This window comes from Aedes aegypti, chromosome 1, assembly GCF_002204515.2.
Source record: "Aedes aegypti strain LVP_AGWG chromosome 1, AaegL5.0 Primary Assembly, whole genome shotgun sequence".
Lineage (NCBI taxonomy): Eukaryota > Metazoa > Arthropoda > Insecta > Diptera > Culicidae > Aedes > Aedes aegypti.
In genome coordinates, this window is record NC_035107.1 from 181105241 (window position 1) to 181124177 (window position 18937).

Consider the following 18937-nt stretch of genomic DNA (forward strand, 5'->3'; position numbering starts at 1 on the left):
GTGAAAATTTACATCACATGAGAAAACGGAGAGGCGTACTTTGTTTTTGTTTACTTTTCCAGCTTGTGACAGTTCTAGATCGCGCTAGAGTTGTCGAAATAGTTCCTTAGTCTGAGGATTCAGGATGGTGCAATGTTTTGCATAGATATATATCAGGTATCAGAAGGCCGGCTCCAAAGGCACGTTCCCCACCAGTTGGGAGATTTGTGCCATATTTGAGCCTATTTCATCATCTACCCGATGGGAGAGGAAAGGGAAGGGACACTGCAAACGCATGAGCGTAAAGAGAGCCTATAGCTCATTACCACAGCGGGTTAAGAATAACAGAATGTCCTGAAGATTCAGGCTTCTGAATTCAGTTTCACTTAATAAGTGTTTACCAAGTAATTGGAATCGCATTTGCGAAAAAACTGGACAGTTGCATATCAGGTGATACGAAGATCCATAATCGGAGTCACAACTATCACACACAAATGAGTCAGCACGCTGAATATTTGCCATGTGATAGTTGAGTCGGCAGTGGCCTGTCAACGCTCTGACCAAGAGACTGCAATTCTGCTTTGACAGATTTGTTAAATACTTCGCCACCCTTGGAGATGGCTCAGTAATGTACAATTTTGTTTGACGACATGACTCCAAACTATTCCAATATTGCTTGTGCTGAGTTGCCGCCCAAGCACTTCGAAATTGGAATAGCCGGCTTAGGGCCAATGAAGTCATGCGATGCTCCATCGCGAGCTAACTCATCAGCCAATTCATTTCCAGCGATGGAAGAATGGCCAGGTACCCATACAAGGTTTACAGAGTTGACTGAATTCAGTTCCTCAATTTGAGTTCGAAATGCGATAACAAGCTTCGACCTTGAGTTGGCCGAAGCGAGAGCTTTTATAGCAGCTTGACTATCTGAACAGAAGTATATGACTTTACCCATTACGCGCTGTTGAAGTGCTGATTGCACTCCACACATAAGAGCAAATATTTCCGCCTGAAAAACGGTGCAGTTTCTACCAAGTGAGTAAAACTGATTCAGCCTTAGCTCACGAGAATATACTCCTGCACCAGCTCTACCTTCAAGAAGGGAGCCATCAGTGTAACATACTATATTGTTTGATATACTTCTTTCCAAATAGCCAGACGTCCACTCTTCCCGTGAAGGGAATTGTGTGGTAAATGTCCTGTAAGGAAAGTGGCAAGCAATTGTGAGATCACTTGGAGCAAGGACAATTTTGTCCCAATTCACCAAAAGTGGAAACAACGAAGTGTGTGTAGGGTTGTCCAACATTTCGCGGTAAACCATTCCGCGGTCAACCATTTCGCGGTGTACCATTTCGCGGTTTGTATCATTTTGCGGTTTACCGTCTTGCAGTTAGTACCATTTCGCGGTATGTCGTTTCGCGGTCCATACCATTTCGCGGTGTGGTTTTTCCTACGAGTTGCACTGAAAATTGTTGGCATTATCACTTATAATATTTTCATCGGTGATTTACCCTTCTTTTGAACACAGGCAGCCCCTCAAATTGCTCTGTTAGGATAGATGAAACTTCTCGGTCCAAACCGCGAAACAGTACATCGCGAAATGGTACTGACCGCGAATTGACATGCCGCCAAATGGTACTAACTGCGAAATGTCGTACCGCGAAATGACAAACCGCGAAATGGTATACCGCGAAGTGGATTACCGCAAAATGTTATACAATCGTGTGTAGATCTACGATTCACTGGATTTTTCTCCAGTAGATCCAGTGAGCGCAGTTCTGCTAGTATAAATTACCTACGTAAGTGTTTAAAGTTTTCAATTAAATATTTGTTCTATAAGTGAACATGTGAGCCACAATTCGATTCGGTATTTGTGTTTTACGCACTTAAACAGGAAAGCTTACTATGATGTCTTCATGACATCAATGAACCTTATCCCATATATACTGTTTCCGCGATTCCAATTAGCGTCCCTCATGGAAGGATAGGTGCGTAAGTGTAATTGGGAGGCTCAATTTTTTTGTTCAATTAGCCTTAATCATGCGGTTTTAGGGCCGGGCCCTTTTTTCCCATAGTAGTTCCAGGCTTCATTGATTTTTGACGAAATGGAGATAAATACTATGCAATAGTTACTCAAATATGATTCCACACTAAGCAGATTAATATAAAATTCAACTCGCCGTTTTAATATTAAAACTATTGATAAACAATCAATTTACTTTTGAAAACAACTTTTTTTGTCGAAAAATTTAGCCCATATGCTACTTTGTTTGTTCAAGTACTTTTTTTAAACTTTTGAGAATATGCTTCTGTTCTTTGCTAGACAGCCTCTTATTCAATATCGATTAATTTTCTATGTAAAGTTTTTAACGTTTGCTATCTTTTTTCCAGAACTACTGAAAACCTTCTGCATAGACTCTTTGTCTGTATAGCAGGAGTCGCCGATCAATTACAAACCAATTTTGCTGCCGACCTACGCCAAATGCTAAAAAGTGTGTTCATTATAAATTCATCACCTCCGGAACCGGAAGAGCCACCAGAGTTAGCACCGACGTCAAGTGATAAACCAAAGGAACCAGACCCAACGGATTTGTTTGAATTTCGTGCTAGCGAACAGGATGTAATAACTCCCGGTCAAAACAGTGGAGGGTCGAGTCAAAGCATTTATTCAGCAGAGGAAGTAAATCCAGAAGATCCGCATGACTCTGTTTTTGGATCTCCGGGCACTTCTCCCATACGAGCTTCTTCTGCTCCGCGCACTATGATGACTACTGCAGAGAGTGGAGGTGTGACAGTTAATGTTTCTGTTTCGGTTGTTACCGGTGGTGGCTCTAGCTCCAGTAGGAATGTCCAAGAACGAAGTGTTAGTTTAAGTGAAACGTCGATTGTGGTCGAAAACAATGGTGGAGCCACAGATTCCAATTTACGTGATAGCCACCGAAGACACAGTGCAATTGGGTCCAAAGGCGAGTACGGACGAAGTCGATCTAGTCCGAACAGTCCAGTGAATGGAACATCTGCTGAAGAACGCCGCATGCCGGAGGCACCTCCCCGTTGGATTCCAGATGGAGATGCGCCACGTTGCATGGCGTGTGCCTCTTCATTTACACCATTCAGGAGGCGACATCACTGTCGGAATTGTGGTGGGGTTTTCTGTGGCGTATGCTCGAGCGCCTCTGCACCACTTCCCAAATACGGATTGACTAAGGCGGTGCGGGTTTGTCGAGATTGTTATGTTCGTGAAGTGGGGACCTAGAGATTAGCAGCGCTGAAAAAACTCAATTCTTTTTAGTTAACTATTGTTGAATTTTTCACGTGACGAGTTCTTTTCTTACTGTGAGGTATTTGTTTTTACTAAAATGTAACATGTCTGTTTTATTTGTATTTTACAAAACATAAGACGAAGTAAAATTATCAAATCATGTTTTTACTGAAATTTACGCATCTCTTTTCAAAGCTATCCAATTTTTTTCTGAAGGATTTGTATAAACCAGAGTACCCGATTCTTTTTATCAGTGGTAATCACAAGAATGCTTTATTTAAAAAAAGGTGACCGGGATCATATTGCCCAAAGAAAACTCAAAAAAAAAAAAATCATTGCAAAAACTAAAAAGAAAATGTACTTCTATTTACATTGATTTAACTTATTCTTTAAAGTTTTCGCTTACATATTTTTTTGGTTTTATTTTTTGATTATGTAAAATATAAGATGTTCTACACTTAAAACAAATAGCTTCTGTTGCAATTATAACCGTTTGTGAAGGTGACAAATGTTAGATTGTAAGATTAGCTTTGATTGTGTTTTTTACGGTCCCTCTACAAAGTCCTGACTGAAAATTGAAACCCATCTTGTATCGTTTGTTCAAATTTTTCCAATCAGCTCTGAATTCATCGATCATTAATCGTAGAAAATGTGAAAAATTCAGGAAACATTTGTGAAAACCTATGCAAAACGAATCTGGTATGCTTGTAACTTGCTTTACAGTCAAACCTCCATGAGTCGATATCTGAAAGGACCATCGACTCATGGAAATATCGAGGCGTGGAAACAAATGCCTTGGAAAACTGTTTGAGGGGATGGTCATAGTAACCATGAAATTTTGCTTTCAGTATGGTTCCATGAGTCGATATCGAGTCATGGAACATCGAGTCATGGAGGTTTCACTGTACTACGAACTTCGTAAGAATTGCATAATTAATGTGTTCACTTGAATATTTCCAGTTTACATTATGACCATCACAACTATTCGAATACATTTGACAATACAATTAAACCTCCATGAGTCGATGTTCCAAGACTGGAGATCGGCTCATGGAACCATACTAGAAGCGAAATATCATGGTCCCTCGAAACAACTTTCCAAACGATTCCTGTTCCATGAATCGATATTTCCATGAATAGATGGTCCCTTCAATATCTACTCATGAAGGTTTGATTATAGTATCTAATACGTATATACACTTGCAAAAGTTTGAGTACTAATTCTAATTTTCGAAGCATATCATGTTTTAATGTCTAATGCCTTAATTCAAACTAAATTTTGATTAACAATTTGTCGAAATATTCCTGGATCTATCCGTAAACTGTTAAGGGTTGGTATAATAATATGTTTTTCTAGAATGTACCACTTACTAAAGATAATGGCTTACAAGGTTACAATCAAATTCCTTCCATATTTTTGAAGTTTTTCATCAAATACAAAAAAAAAACCTCATATGTAGAAACTCGCATTGCAATTCAAGTGTTCAATATATGAAATACCCGCTTACAGTATATGTCATTCCTTTGGCAATCGGTATCAGAAATGTTTTTAATAAAGTTGTTTGGTCACCGTGCAATTTCATTTTTAGTTTTATAGTATCATGTTCCATACATCATCCAAACCATGTAACCCTGATTCTTAATCTAAACACAATAAACTTGATTCAATACATTCCTTCTCTAAATATTACAAATCATGTTAGTTAATCTGAAAGACTTATGTACAGTTACAGTGGTTTGCGACCATGGTAAAATTCAGTATAAATCATAAATTCATTGACCTAAATCCGTTCTGGAAGTAAGGATAGAAAATTAGCTTCAATTCATTTTATTCTGTTAAATAGCCGAAGGTTTATGTTGGAAAGAGTTATCTGAATTATAGTTGAAAAAGGATCATCTATTGTGCAACATAACACGCGTTAATTGAGCACATTTTTTGGCAAAAAGTAATGGAAATCTAACAAATATAACCTTATTTTTATCTAATCTAAATGATAATGTGAATGCATAAAAATGCTGAAAACTAAAAATTAGAGTGATATCTTTTTTACGAAGAAAGAAAATGTTTTGTGTATACTTCGAATACAAGTTAGTTCAATAATTTTGTATATATGATGAAAACAAGAAAAAAAGAAAAGTGGTTGAATTTTCTTAAACTTAGAAAAATGTCAAAAGAAAAAAAATCTTGTACCATCAACTGTAGGTATATCTCAAACATGTAAAGGAAACGCATGTCAAATAAGTCAACGCCTGAAATCTGTAAGAGAAGAGGGTGAGTCATAAACTAAGATATATTGTGATTATGCAAGCATTAAAGAAATGAATCGTAAATGCAAAAGTACGAAAGAATTGCTAGAGCAGTTTAATAAAAAAAAGCTGAATATTTCATCAACAAAACCATTTGCCTTTTTATTTTTCTCATTCACTTTTCCTCGCAATCCGAAAGATTCAATTTTTATGTTTTATGTTCATATGGAAGAGAACTACTTGGGCAATTTCATGATTCATTTTGGCATGTGGGGGTTTTCTCCGCCGAATCCATTTGGAATAAAGCGCACTTCAATACGATATATATTTTTTTGTATGGTTTTTAGTTGGAGCTGCCTGACAGCTTAACTTGTCAAGGCTGAACCCTCGGTCTGGCTTTTGCCAAGTTTCCCCTCTGAAGGGGACGGACCTGGTGTAGGGGTTAGAAAACACGCCTCTCACGCCGAGGACCTGGGATCGAATCCCATCCCCGAGATAGTCACAAAAAAAAATCAGTGACGACTTCCTTCGGAAGGGAAGTAAAGCCGTTGGTCTCGAGATGAACTAGCCCAGGGCTAAAAATCTCGTTAATAAAGATAGAAAAAAAAAAGTTTCCCCTTTACCAGGACCAATTCTCAGACGGACTAGGCTATGGTGCCCACATGAACACTGTTTTTTATTAGTATTGTGACGTGGTAGTTTTTTAAAAACACCCATTTTCCCTTGCTTCTGAGAAAAGGAAGCATTGTGAAAATCAGCAGAATTTTTTGAAATAGTAGTGTAGTATTGTCATTACTTATACTGTCTAGTCGAAATGGTTTTGAAAAATTTGTCATTCAAGTGCTATTCTGATTACTCCTGTTTTTTACGTAAGATTAGAGTCTTAAATGTCAATTGTCGTCAAGTCTTAACAAAATTAGGCTGTTCAATAGTAGTTCTAGTTAATTTCAGGTCTTTACGTTTCTTTATCCTTAAAGAAAAAAGTCACTTTCCTTGTCTGTTCAACAATTTCTCAAAACTAGCAAGTGTACCCTAATGATCGATCTCAGCGTCTTACTTTCCATAGTCATTTTATAGTGAATATTTAAGAGTAAAGTTAGGCTTCTATTACAGTCTCCTACAAGATTCACCTTTCGGGTGCAAATGCAATACTTCACAACGCCTACTTTCTACTTGTAAATTTTGCGAAAATGAAGCTGGAATTAGGTTATTTATACCGTTGTTACAAAAGAGGTATTTTTTTATGGCAATGTAAAAACCATATTAAAATAAGATTGTCGCCACTTATTTCTACTCAGTGAATCTACTAGTAATTTCCTCAGAGTAATATTCCCTACGTCGTATATGATTACGATGTGTCTAGCTAGCTAATAGGAAGAGTGGCTACGGATTAGCGTTGGGCAAATTTGTGCAAAACATCGATGTTACTGAATCGATTCACATTTGAACTGCTGAATCGATTCACCGATGTAATCGAATCCTTTGAATCGATGTTTTCGTATCGATTCGAATCGGATGAAAATTGACATTTATGAAGCTTGAAATGAGACCAAACACATTTGCATTCGATTTCAACAACTTTCAATCAAATCAGTTTCGAAAATCAATCGAACAGATTTACTACTTCAAGCTTAGTTCAAAATATGGTTTCTTCTCGACAAACACATTAAGAAATATTCAACGATTTCAACAAAATGAATCGAATGAAGAGAATCGATTCACCCGATTTTAGGTGTTCCATACGGTTCCGGGTCATTTGGCCGAATGCCATTTGGCCGAATGCCGTATGGCCGAACGCCATTTGGCCGAAAGGGTCATTTGGCCGAACGCCATTTGGCCGAATGCCGTTTGGCCGAAATTGAAAACAAAAGTGAACTACAGTTAGCATGAATTCATTTTGAATTTCAAAGAACTTATTCAGCTTATTCATAAAAATAGGAAATATCATCATTGATATACATAAGCTTTTTAGTGTTAGTTGAAGAAACAGTCAGAGCTGAAAAAAGAACATCCTAAATGTAAGCAGCATTGAACCTATGCTAGTGGTGATAGTCACCAACAGATGTTTTGGCATCGCGTTTGAACTTTTGACAGTAACTGAAATAGTTTAAAACTTTTTCGTCCTTCTGCAGGATCGGCTTGCTTCGATCCCTCGAATCGTACTAAGTAATATATGTCATAGTTCTGACATCAACAAGTCTTGGCTTCTTCTTTTCACAACGGAGAAACAGTGTACTTCTTTGACGTAAGTGTTCACCGAGTCGTTTATTGCTATATTCAAGAAACGGTGGCAGTGTTCAGTTCCCAAGTTGTAATTTTAATCTTTGGAGGAGAATGACATCTCATCTACACTCTTAAAAAATAATGAAAATCACTCCGAACGTAATTCGCATTATGACTGAATGGCACATTATGTAAGTGATGAAATGACGTAAAAATGGGTTCTCAAAGATGTATTGAAAGAAAATGTAATTTTACATGATGAAGGACATGAAAACGATGCCGCTATGATTGACATTTTCCCGAATCAGACACCATCGTATTTAAAATAAGACACAAATTTCGCGTCATTTGGCTCGCTTCTTTTATGTGCATCCAAAAGACGTATTCTTCTTCTGTCGGGTGTGGGATCACTGCGTCCATTTTTTAGGACTATTGTGATATACCCTATTACTCTATGTACACAATGTTTTCCCAGTTAGCAAATGTGCCTCCGGAATACTTTGCGCATTTGACTGAACTTTGAACCATCTGCCATTGATGGGCAGAAGTCCTAGGTTGCAGTGTTGTAGTTCCCCCAATCTGGCGTGATCAGCCTAATAAAGCTAACCACCTCCCTGGGGGGATGCGTTCCAAATATCAGCTGGCTGTAAGTAGTGCTTGCCAAATATTTTGAACCTACGATGGATGTGTGCACTGCAAGAGCAGAGAAGGTGTTGTGAGGTTTCGTCCGTCTCGTCACAGAAACGGCAATTTGTGTTTTGGACGACACCGATCTTGTATAAGTGGTATCTGCTTGGGCAGTGACCAGTTATTAGACCGATGTATGTTCTGAGATCCCTTTTGTTGAGACCTATAAGTTTTTGTGTTTGTGTCGTGTTTATTGTTACGAACCCTTTTGGACTGATTCGCATTGGAAACTGTATTCCAATTTGATTGAATTTGACCGAACAACCAGTTGTTTCAATTCCGTGTTTAGTGCAGAGTTTGAAATGCAAGGAATGGCTCTGGACCAATGAACATATGGTTGACCATTCCTTGCTAGCTGATCGGCAATTTCGTTACCCTCTAGACCCGTATGTCCTGGGATCCAATATAGTTTAACTCGATTGCGTTCAGCTAGGGATTTCAGTGCAAGAATGCATTCCCACACAAGTTTTGAGTTGCAAGTGAAAGCCTTCAAAGATTGAAGCGCTGCTTGACTATCAGAGAAAATACAGATGGTGGCATGTCTGTAATTTCTTTCAGACACAAGCTGCGCACATTCCTTGATTGCATAGACTTCTGCTTGAAATACTGTAGGCCACTGTCCAAGAGAGACAGAGATTTTGGTTTTCGGTCCGTATACTCCAGACCCTGTCAAATTATTCATTTTTGAACCATCTGTGTAGAATTTAATAGATCCCGGTGAAATGGTGGGTCCACCTCCTTCCCATTCCTCACGAGAAGGAAAGACCACCGTGAATGGCGAGTCATAGTTTACCACTTTTTCCATCCAGTCACTACATTTTTCAACAATAGGATTTATCGAAAATTCGTTTAATATACTGAGGTGACCTGTTAAGTCCCCTGACAATAGGACTGTTGATCGTTTTAGCCGAAGAGCACTTTTCTCAGCATCCAGCTTTATGAATTGATCCAGCCGGGGCAGATTGAAGTATAGCATCTAGGGCAAACGAGGGGGTACTACGAACTGCACCGGTTATGGCAATACAGGCAGTACGTTGAATTTTGTTCAGCTTAGCTCTAGCCGTAGCTTCCTTGTCTTAGGCCACCAAACAAGGGACGCATAGGTTATTCTAGCCGAACGATTGTTTTATAGATCCACATGATCATACTGGGTTTAGACCCCATGTTTTAACCACAGGTCTCTGAGCAAACCCAGAGTGAGTTTGAGACCTTTATTTTATGATTGTTTGAAGATGGGTGTTCCAATTTAGTTTTGCGTCAAGTGTGATGCCAAGATACTTGACCTCATTTGAGTAAACTATTGTATTTGGTTCAAGAAAAGAGGGTGGAGTTGTACCTTTCGTCTTTTTGTGAACGGTACAATTGTTGTTTTTTGAAGGGTTTATTCCTAGTTTCTCTTTTTGACACCAGGGAGAGTGTGTGATTGAGAGCAATTTTGCATCCTTGATGAAATAACGCTGTCAAATTTGCCTCGTACAATAATGACTACGTCATCTGCGTATCCAACAACTTCCAAAACCCCTTCTTTCTAAGCTATCTAGCAGTTCGTCCACCACTAATGAACCACAATAAGGGAGATAGTACTCCCCCTTGAGGGCATCCCCTTGTAGCCATTACAGTAATGCGCGAATCACTCAGCTCAGATGAGATCTGTCGATTTGCTAGCATAGCAATGTACCCAGGTTGCAATGCATGGGTCGAAGTTTCTCCTCAACATTGCCGAACCTATAGACGAATAAGAAGCGTTATCGAACGCGCCCTCAATATCAAGAAATGCTATAAGAGCGATTTCTTTTGCATTAAAGATTTTCTCGATCTTGTTCACTAGCGTGTGCAGTGCTGAGACCGTTGATTTTCCGCTTTGATAAGCAAATTGGGATTTAGAAAGAGGCATAGTTTTCATAAATTTAGAATCTATATACTCGCATAATACCTTCTCCATGATTTTAAGCATTACCGAGGATAGGCTTATCGGTCGGAATGCTTTAGGGTTGGTTTTGTCCTTTTTTCCTGCTTTTGGAATAAAGACAACTCGAACTTGACGCCAATCATTTGGAATGTGTCCCAGAACTAAACTTGCCTTAAAAATCTCTACCATGTGTGGAATCAGTGTCTCTTCCTCTTTTGGATAAGCGCTGGGAAGATTCCATCCATGCCAGCAGATTTGAATGGCTCGAAAGATCTCACTGCCCTAACAACCCTATCGCGAGTAAAAGCTTCTTTGGCAACCTTTATTGCGTCCCTTTTTGCTCCTGAGTCCCCTGATAGGAACCCGTGTGGAACTGAGACGTCAAGTCTGGCACCTTCAGCATTTAGACTCGTTTGTGGGATTGAATCAGGAAAGTGAACTCTTAGCATTTCACTCAGTGTTCACGAGGTTCCACAGTGAGTGAACCGTCAGTCCTTTGAAGACTTCCCAAACCATTGGAGTGATCCTTCGAAAGAGTTTTATGAAGTCGAGCAGCTACGGGAGTTTTCCCAATGCTTTCACACATGAGAACCCATGATTTCCGTTTTGCTCGTCTCATTTCTTTGTTATACTCTGTCAGAGCCTTTCGCGTATAGACTCCAATCAGAAGTGCGTTTGGCTCGGTTGAATTCCTTCCGAGCAGTTTCCCTGAGTTTATCAAGGTTGAAGTTCCACCATGGAACATCTCTGTTCGAACTAACTGTTTTGATCGGACAGCTCTCTTGATAAGCATTTAGAATTTTGTTTTTAATAGAATCCGAAGCTGCTTCTAACTGTATAATAGTCTGAATATTCGGCTCTATTATATAGTCTTCAGAACGGAGAATAGCTGAGTAGGTTTCCCAATCAGTTTTCTTGGGATCTTTAAACGACTTTTGAATCATTAGAACCCCCTTCCCACTCGAAGACTATATGTTTATGGTCTGACATAGATATTTCATTAGAAACATGCCAGTTTTTTATTTTATCCGAGATGGATTGACTGCATAAAGTCAGATCAAGGACTTCTTGTCGTAAGATGTTTTCAAATGTAGGCTTATCACCGACATTGCATATGTCAATATTTTTGGAGGAAAGAAACTGCAAAAGATGCTCACCTCTGATATTTGTGTTTGTACTTCCCCATACAAGGTGATGAGCATTGGCGTCACAACCGATGACGAAGGGGATGTTGTGTTTTTGACTGTAAGAGACAAGAGCAGCCATCTCTGGAGGAGGAATGTCTTCTGCGTCGCCAGGGAAATACGCCGAAACCATAATGATCTCAGTACTGCCCCTAGCAGTAGAAACCTCCATCCTGGAGCGCCACGATGTCCCTTTTGATGAATTCTGTAATTGGAAAACATTTAGTATCATTGCGTATTAGAATAGCTGCTCTGGGAGAGAGCTGGCTGTCATCATATACCAACCTACACGAGTTTAGTTGAATACCTTGTATTCGAGTTTTTGTTGACCCATGGCTCTTGAATCAGTGCCACGGAAAGGTGTTCTTTTTGTGAATCTCCTGCAAAGCACATCTGTTGCGCACTGAGCATGATGGAGATTCACTTGGAGGATTTTAATCATTTGCTGAGGCGTTTCGCATTTTCCGGACGTTTGCCGTCCTTCTTTGGATGTTGCGGATCATCAACTTTTGATTTTGGGGGATGTCTTAGATTTTGGTTTTTGTCCTTTCCCTTACCTAGGCCTGCTGGCTTATCCCCTGTGGTCAATTTTACACTTTTGACATTTCCACTGCCCTTATTGGGAGCCATTGAGGTGACACCGCTTGGGCCAGGAAGTGAGGTCAAATATGCATCTTTTCCATCAGAGGAAGACAAGCTAGCCTGTATGGTGGGAGTTTGGTTGTGGGATGCTACTAGAGGCCTCCTCAGATTTCTCTTGGGTCGGCTGTCCAGTTGGATGTCATTGGAGTTTGGGGTTGTGCTCTTTACTTTCCTCAACTGTATTTCTCAAAGCGGTAGTTGAGGATGAACTTGGATTGAATGAGTTTTTCCATGGACGGTCCATCTACATTAAAGACCCACACCACATGCTTGTTTGTTAGGAGTGAGCCGTTGCATGACACGCCAGTTGTTGGTTAGCAGATCGTTCTGACTCTCGATGAGAGCTTTGATACGATCATCGGTGTATTGTGCGCTTTGAGGGAAGAAGGCTCGAATCAGTTCTGGACGTTGAATCTTATCCTCATCCATTGCAACCAACTCAACGCCTTCCAGGGGATTTAATGCAGGTGTTATCTCCTTTACCCATTCCGCAGTCTCCTGATCCTTACAAATAAGAACCATATGGCCAGACTTGTAGATAAGGTTAGAGAACTTGGGCTTCATTGTCGCGTTCCGTTGTTGTTCAACCCGAAGCAGCAGTGCCCTCCTGGAGAACGTCCAGCTGAGTCGTTGAAAGTTGGGTCGTGGGGGAAGTCTTTTGGGATTATTCCGACTCTCCTGCGACTGGTAATTTCACCGTAGCTTAGACTAGTCTGTTTTTTATCTTCTGGAGGGGGTTTGTTGATCGTCAAGGCTGTTGAGCTGTTGGTTTCCTGTTGCCCAACGCGCTTTCTCGGATTCAGGTGTTGTTTCATCCGTTTCTGCTTATGTTCTTCTTCAGCATTTGTAGACTTGTCAAGGTCCTGCCGAGTGCGTTTCGAAGGAGTTGACACCATAGCCTCACCCCCCGTGATTCTGGATAGGGCCTCAGGGCGGCTTAAAGCCACTTTGTCGGAGTGCTTTTAGCTGCTTCCTTTGGCTCCGAGTGATCTTTTTGGTGCCAGTAGGTTTTTGTTTGTTCGCGTCATCTGTTGGATGTTGATCGGTCTTCCCATCAATAGGACCCGAGGTGACGTTCGATCCTGTGATTGATGGCTGCGATCCTGTCAAGTTTATTGTGACTGTAATTCCATCCTCTTCGTCGTCCATTGGTTCAACCGAAGGATGGAGTCCTGGGTCGTTCGGGAGTGTCAGAGGGAGGTCGGTTCCATGTTTTCATGCGAACTACTGAGAAGCTCATCTTCGGTCAGTCCAAGCTTACCAAAAGCATTCTCTGTTTCCGTTTCATCCGACTGGGAGAGGCAGTCGTCACCTTTTTCGAACTGAGGAAGGCAGTCGACACCTTTTATTTTGGTTTGATTATTTGCACTCATTTTTTTGGTCCCACGAGTCGCTGGGGAAAGACGGTCCGCTGCATCATTTGCCCCGCCCTAATGCAGTAAGAGCTACATACTGGAGAGTTCGCCCTGGTGCTCTCCAGGCTCCGTTAGCGATTGAGCATATTTTAAACCCCCTCAACCATTCATCCATCAGCACGGGTCGCATCACACCTTGGGATTGGGGTTACCTGATTAGTAGATTTTTACTACAGGATCAGGCAATCCGTAGTGTTATTCTTAGCCAGTTGAGACAACCACTACCGACACTACACGGCTATCTAGGCTGCTTGGAAAAGAAGATAACATTGAATATTAACTTCTATGAACGACCAAGCAGCCAGCACAAAAGACGTAGAATCGCATGATTTTTTCGGAGTGTGTAAGTTAACCCTTGAGCTAAAAAAAATATGTTTTGAAAAGAACGTATTTTAAGCTTTAATTAAATTAATTATGAAAAATATTTCCCTCATGAAAGGATAAATCTCTTATGAAAATTAAAATAAGTGCAATGCATATAATAATTAATTTCACCAGTACAACAACAAAGAATTGCCGATGATTTAAAGAAGGAAAAATTCCCAATTAAAATATAAGGTCAGTCATTGCTGATAGTAATGGAACCTGTATAACTAGAAAGAATAGCCTTTGTTTAAAGAAGGAAAAATTTCTGATGAAATCATTAAAAACTCTTGAAACCTTATTACACCATTGGTAATCCAGTGGCGAATCAATCATCACCTCAGAGTTTTAACGTGAAGTGTGGAGATCACAACTTCGTCCTGAATAAAAAGGGTCGATGTTATCATTCTCTTGGAGCTCTTATATAGTGACAAACGTGACGTCCCGTCACATCATAAAAATCAACAAATTAATTAGCTTATCAGTTATTGGGTCACACTTATGAATCCTACACATCAGCGTTGTAGCAATTTGATTTTTTGTTCATGATTCGGCCAAAACGGCATTCGGCCAAATGACCCTTTCGGCCAAATGGCATTCGGCCAAATGGCGTTCGGCCAAACGACATTCGGCCAAACGACATTCGGCCAAACGACATTCGGCCAAACGGCGTTCGGCCAAATGGCTGGACACCGTTCCATACATCGATTCAGAAAATCGATTAATCGGAAAGGAAACATCGATTTTCGGAACATCGATTCAAAATTGCCCAACGCTACTACGGATCGTTCAGGTTATCAAAAGGCAAACTGATCGTCACCAATAGTATTAATGTTCACTTCGGATAGATTAGTTATTTGAAATGGGCATCAATTCTATTAATGACGCAGAATGTCCGTTGGATCCCATCCGAGATATTATTGAGTCTATGCCATATAAATAATGACGCGGCTTCAAGCAAAAAATGCCAAAATGTGATACCACCACTACAGGTTACGCCTTTGGTTTCCATCATATGGGCTAATGGATTATGCCCTTCCATCGCGCAAGGTCGCATAACCAAGGGGTGGGCCAAAAGCGCACTTCAATACGACGCATATTGTGGGCTAATATTGGCCAGTAGCTTAACCTTTCGGTCGTCGCGCGAATTTTTGTTAACGCGAGTAGTCGCGCGTTGTACTTTGTACAACACCCTTGGTTTTGCGAATATCCCAGCAGTCTGACCACTAGAAAGATGACGTCTTTGGCAAAATTGTTCAGTAGCTCAAGGGCTATCATTCTTTTAGCCAAGAAATTCGGGATTTTGCCACTAGGCGGCGATGGTGAGCATGAAACTTTCCTAAGTGCTGACCACTTAGGAAAATGGCGTATTCGGCAAAGTTGTTCGGTAACTCAAGGAATATCATTGTTTGAGCTAGCTGATTCAAAAATTTTGCCACCAGTCGGCGCTAATGAGCATAACACATCTATTTCGCAAATATCTCAGGAGCCTGATCACTTAGAAAGATGGCGTCTTCGGTAGAGTTGTTCAGTAGCTCAAATTCTTTCTTTGCTCAATCCTTAAAGTTCGAGATTTTGTAAAATAATGATTGTCCCTGATCTTCTGAACAACTTTTTCTTCCACAAACCGACGCTAAAGATGCAATTTTTCGAATGCAGAAATTTTTGGATCCTGATCGCTTAGAAAAATGATCCTGAGATATTTTCATTACTAAGAAATATTACCCCTTCGGCAAGGTTGTTCATAAGATGAAGGCCTAAATGCAAGGAACCTCAAGCTTTAAAAATTCGTTCAACTGGTGGCGCTATTGAGCATGCATATTTTGATTGCTAATATCTGAGGATCCCGATTACATCCAAATATAAACTCCTCGGTTCAAAAGTTTAGTAAGTCAAGTACAAACTTGTGATGGGCCACACTTGTTTGGGAATTCTTCCACTAGATGGTGCTACTGAGTATGCTATATTTTCAACTCAAATTTCAAGGATCGTGATTGCTTAATCATGAAAATGAAGTCTTCAACTAAATTGTTTAACCGTTTGATTCGAAAACGGCGCTATTCAGCATGAAAATCCCATCAGAATGTACTACAGAATTTCAAGTACAGTCAAATTTCTAGTCGATACTCAAAAGATCATCGACTCATGGAACAGATATTCTTAAGAAAGCAGATAAAAGGGAGCATTATAGTAATTATGATTTTTTTGTTTTAAGTATGGTTTCATGAGTCGATACCGAACTATGGAACATCGACTAATACAGGTTTGACTATATTTAAAAAAATGACGATCAAAATCATTGCCGCGAAACGTGTAAGCCCAATGCTAAAATGACTTTGTTTGACCGATGAGCCAACAGGCGGCGGTAGTGTGTAAACGTCAAACATTACTGAAAACGACGCTAGCGCTGCAGCCTCCAGTTGGTTGCATATAAACGAATCGGTCTTTAAAAAAATGATCGATGGACACCTATGAGAGTGTGACGCCTTTTTGTCTGTGCTGAAATCAAAGAACTGTCAATGGTGGTTACAATTGAGCAATAGGCCAAATGATCAGTATCATAAGATGTTCAGAAAATTAAATGCTCACTGGCGCAGGGTTACATAATTCAAAATATAATTGCCAATAACATGTGAGCACTTTCCTTACCTAATAAATTTGATGAAGACGTCAAGTTTTAGAATAATTGGGAACTTGAGATTCTGTACTTAAAAAAAAATAAACCTGGAGCTCTTTACCTAGCCTGATGGAAATATTTGAAATCTAGCAGCCCATTGCAATTTGAATTGAATGTGGAAGAATTTTGAGTAGGTTTATTTTACACTTAACACGTTGGTCCTTGAGATATCTGTGTTCGAAAAATATCATGCTCACTAGCGGCATCTATTGAAAAAATTTCGAATCAAGAAGATCATCACATTTTAGCCCTTGAACTACTGAACGACTTTGCCGAAAACACCATCTTTCTAAAAAATCGGGATCCTGAGATATTCGTGATTAAAATATTGCATGTTCACTAGCGCCATCTTGTGGCAGTTTTTCTTGTTAGGTAGCTTATCATATGTTAGTCCTTGACCTACTAAACAACTTTGTCGATCACATCATCTTTCTAGGTAATCAGGATCTTGAGATATCGGTGTTTGAAAAATTAAATGCTCACTAGCACCATCTGGTGGCAGAATTTCGAAACAAGCAGCCTATCACATGTTAGCCCTTGACCTACTGAACAACTTTGCCGAAGATTCCATCTTGCTAAAAAATCTAGATCCTGAGATATTTGTGTTCGAGATGTTGCATTGCGAAAATGTCCACTATGTCGGTTCCCCCGGGGCACAATCCGATGGCCACAGGAAGATGAGGATGTTTCCAAGGTGATTTTTGTCCACTGACCAATTGGTACCGTTGTACTGAAGAAATTTGCCGAAGACATCCATATTCTATCTTGCCTAGCTTTGAATTTACTATCAAAATTGCTCCGCGTGTACTCAGTACACGATGCGACCGCTCGTGTGACGGGCCCGGTAAAAAAAAATTACACGAGCGGTCGCACTGGTGTACTGAGTACACGCCTTAAAACTTAGGTTAAAAACACGATGTTTTCGAATACTTTTCGTTGATTTTTTCGAAAAATTTCTTCTCTACAAGCAAGAAGAAGAGTAGATCTTGGAATAGGACCAACAGCCGGATCAATTTGAAGGGATTTTCAACGTGTTTTTCGACTTTTCGCAAAGTGCGTGTACTCAGTACACTAGGGCGACCGACGGTGGGTTAAGTATTGCTCATTTACCTGTTGTGCCCCATTTATTTTGCGATAGATACATACGTCTCTGGCTGTGTCTATGTTTTCACATTATCACTATCGTCATCAATGGCCCATCAAAGTAGGTCGGCAAGCTTAGTTTTCAACTAAACGTTGTGAAAGTAAAGAATAACGAGCCCAATTCATTCTTGTGGCCCTTTCCACTTGTTGCGCTTTTTGTTATCGGTCGACACGTGGTTGTTTCGCAATTTCACAGCCGGAGTTTCAATTCCGTCGCGTAGCACGATACGTTACCCTGGAATCACGCACCCATTTGTTTGGTAGAAAAAATAAGGCCATATTTTTTGCGTTGCATCAGCTATTAGTAGCTGCTTCGAAAATTTAAATTTTGAGTGACTTAAGATTTGCAGCCTGTTAAAGCATGGATCAAATAGTTGAAGAAAGTGGGGAAGACTCCCAGGCGCCAGAATCGACGTTCGAGGATGACCTCATTCCGAAAGAAATTTCCGATGAATTCTTCGATGAGATGTGCTCGAAAGCCAATCTGGTGGGTTTGTAGTTGGCCTTAATAAAATTCTGGGTTGAGCTTCAATTGAGGTAACTGGTCTATTTTATTTTAGACCGTGAAAGACTTGCAGGGAAATCAGCAATATGCTTTGGCAGAGGATTTCCAGAAGTTGTTGCTCACAAGCCAACAGTTGCGGCAGCAGTTGTTGGACGAGCAGGACAAAATCGAAAAGATGCAGGATGAGGTTGCGGCAGCTGCAGGGCGTGTTGCTCAAGCGTTGGCTATATCTCAAAAGGATCAGGAACAAATCCAGGCGCTTCGATCGGAGATTGAAGATGCTTGGAGAAGAGCAGATGCTGCACAAGCTCGAGAACAGACGGCCCAAGAAGCGATGAATCAAATGCGCGAGAAGTTAGAAAAGATATCAGCGGAATCTTCGGATAGGCATGGTGACAAGGATGATGATGTAGGAGCTGCAATGGGCAAACATAAAGAGAATATATTACGAGAACGAGATCGTCTGTTCGTTGAGGTTGAGGAGCTTAATCGTCGGCTTAATACGCAGCGAGTGTACACGGAAGAGTTGGATCACAAATGTAACGATGCCGAAAATAAGGTCAAAGAGCTTTACAAAGTCTTGGACGAAACTTCTAACGACGCCTTTCGGGACAAGCGAATGCTGGAAAAACTTACAAGTTCAGCATTCTGAAGTTGTTGCTGAGCTGGCGCAGAAAACAGATGAAGCATTGCATTTTAAACAA

General features: G+C 40.3%; 1 protein-coding gene across 1 annotated transcript; it reads left to right on the forward strand.

Annotated features, from left to right (window-relative positions):
- Positions 1–17835: 17835 nt before the first annotated feature.
- LOC110674299 (coiled-coil domain-containing protein 39-like) lies at positions 17836–18885 on the forward strand. The gene is made up of 2 exons (XM_021838581.1): positions 17836–18215; positions 18289–18885. Exons 1-2 carry the CDS (start codon positions 18090–18092, stop codon positions 18883–18885), a joined length of 723 nt encoding a protein of 240 aa, XP_021694273.1. The 5' UTR covers positions 17836–18089.
- The last annotated feature ends 52 nt before the right edge of the window (positions 18886–18937 follow it).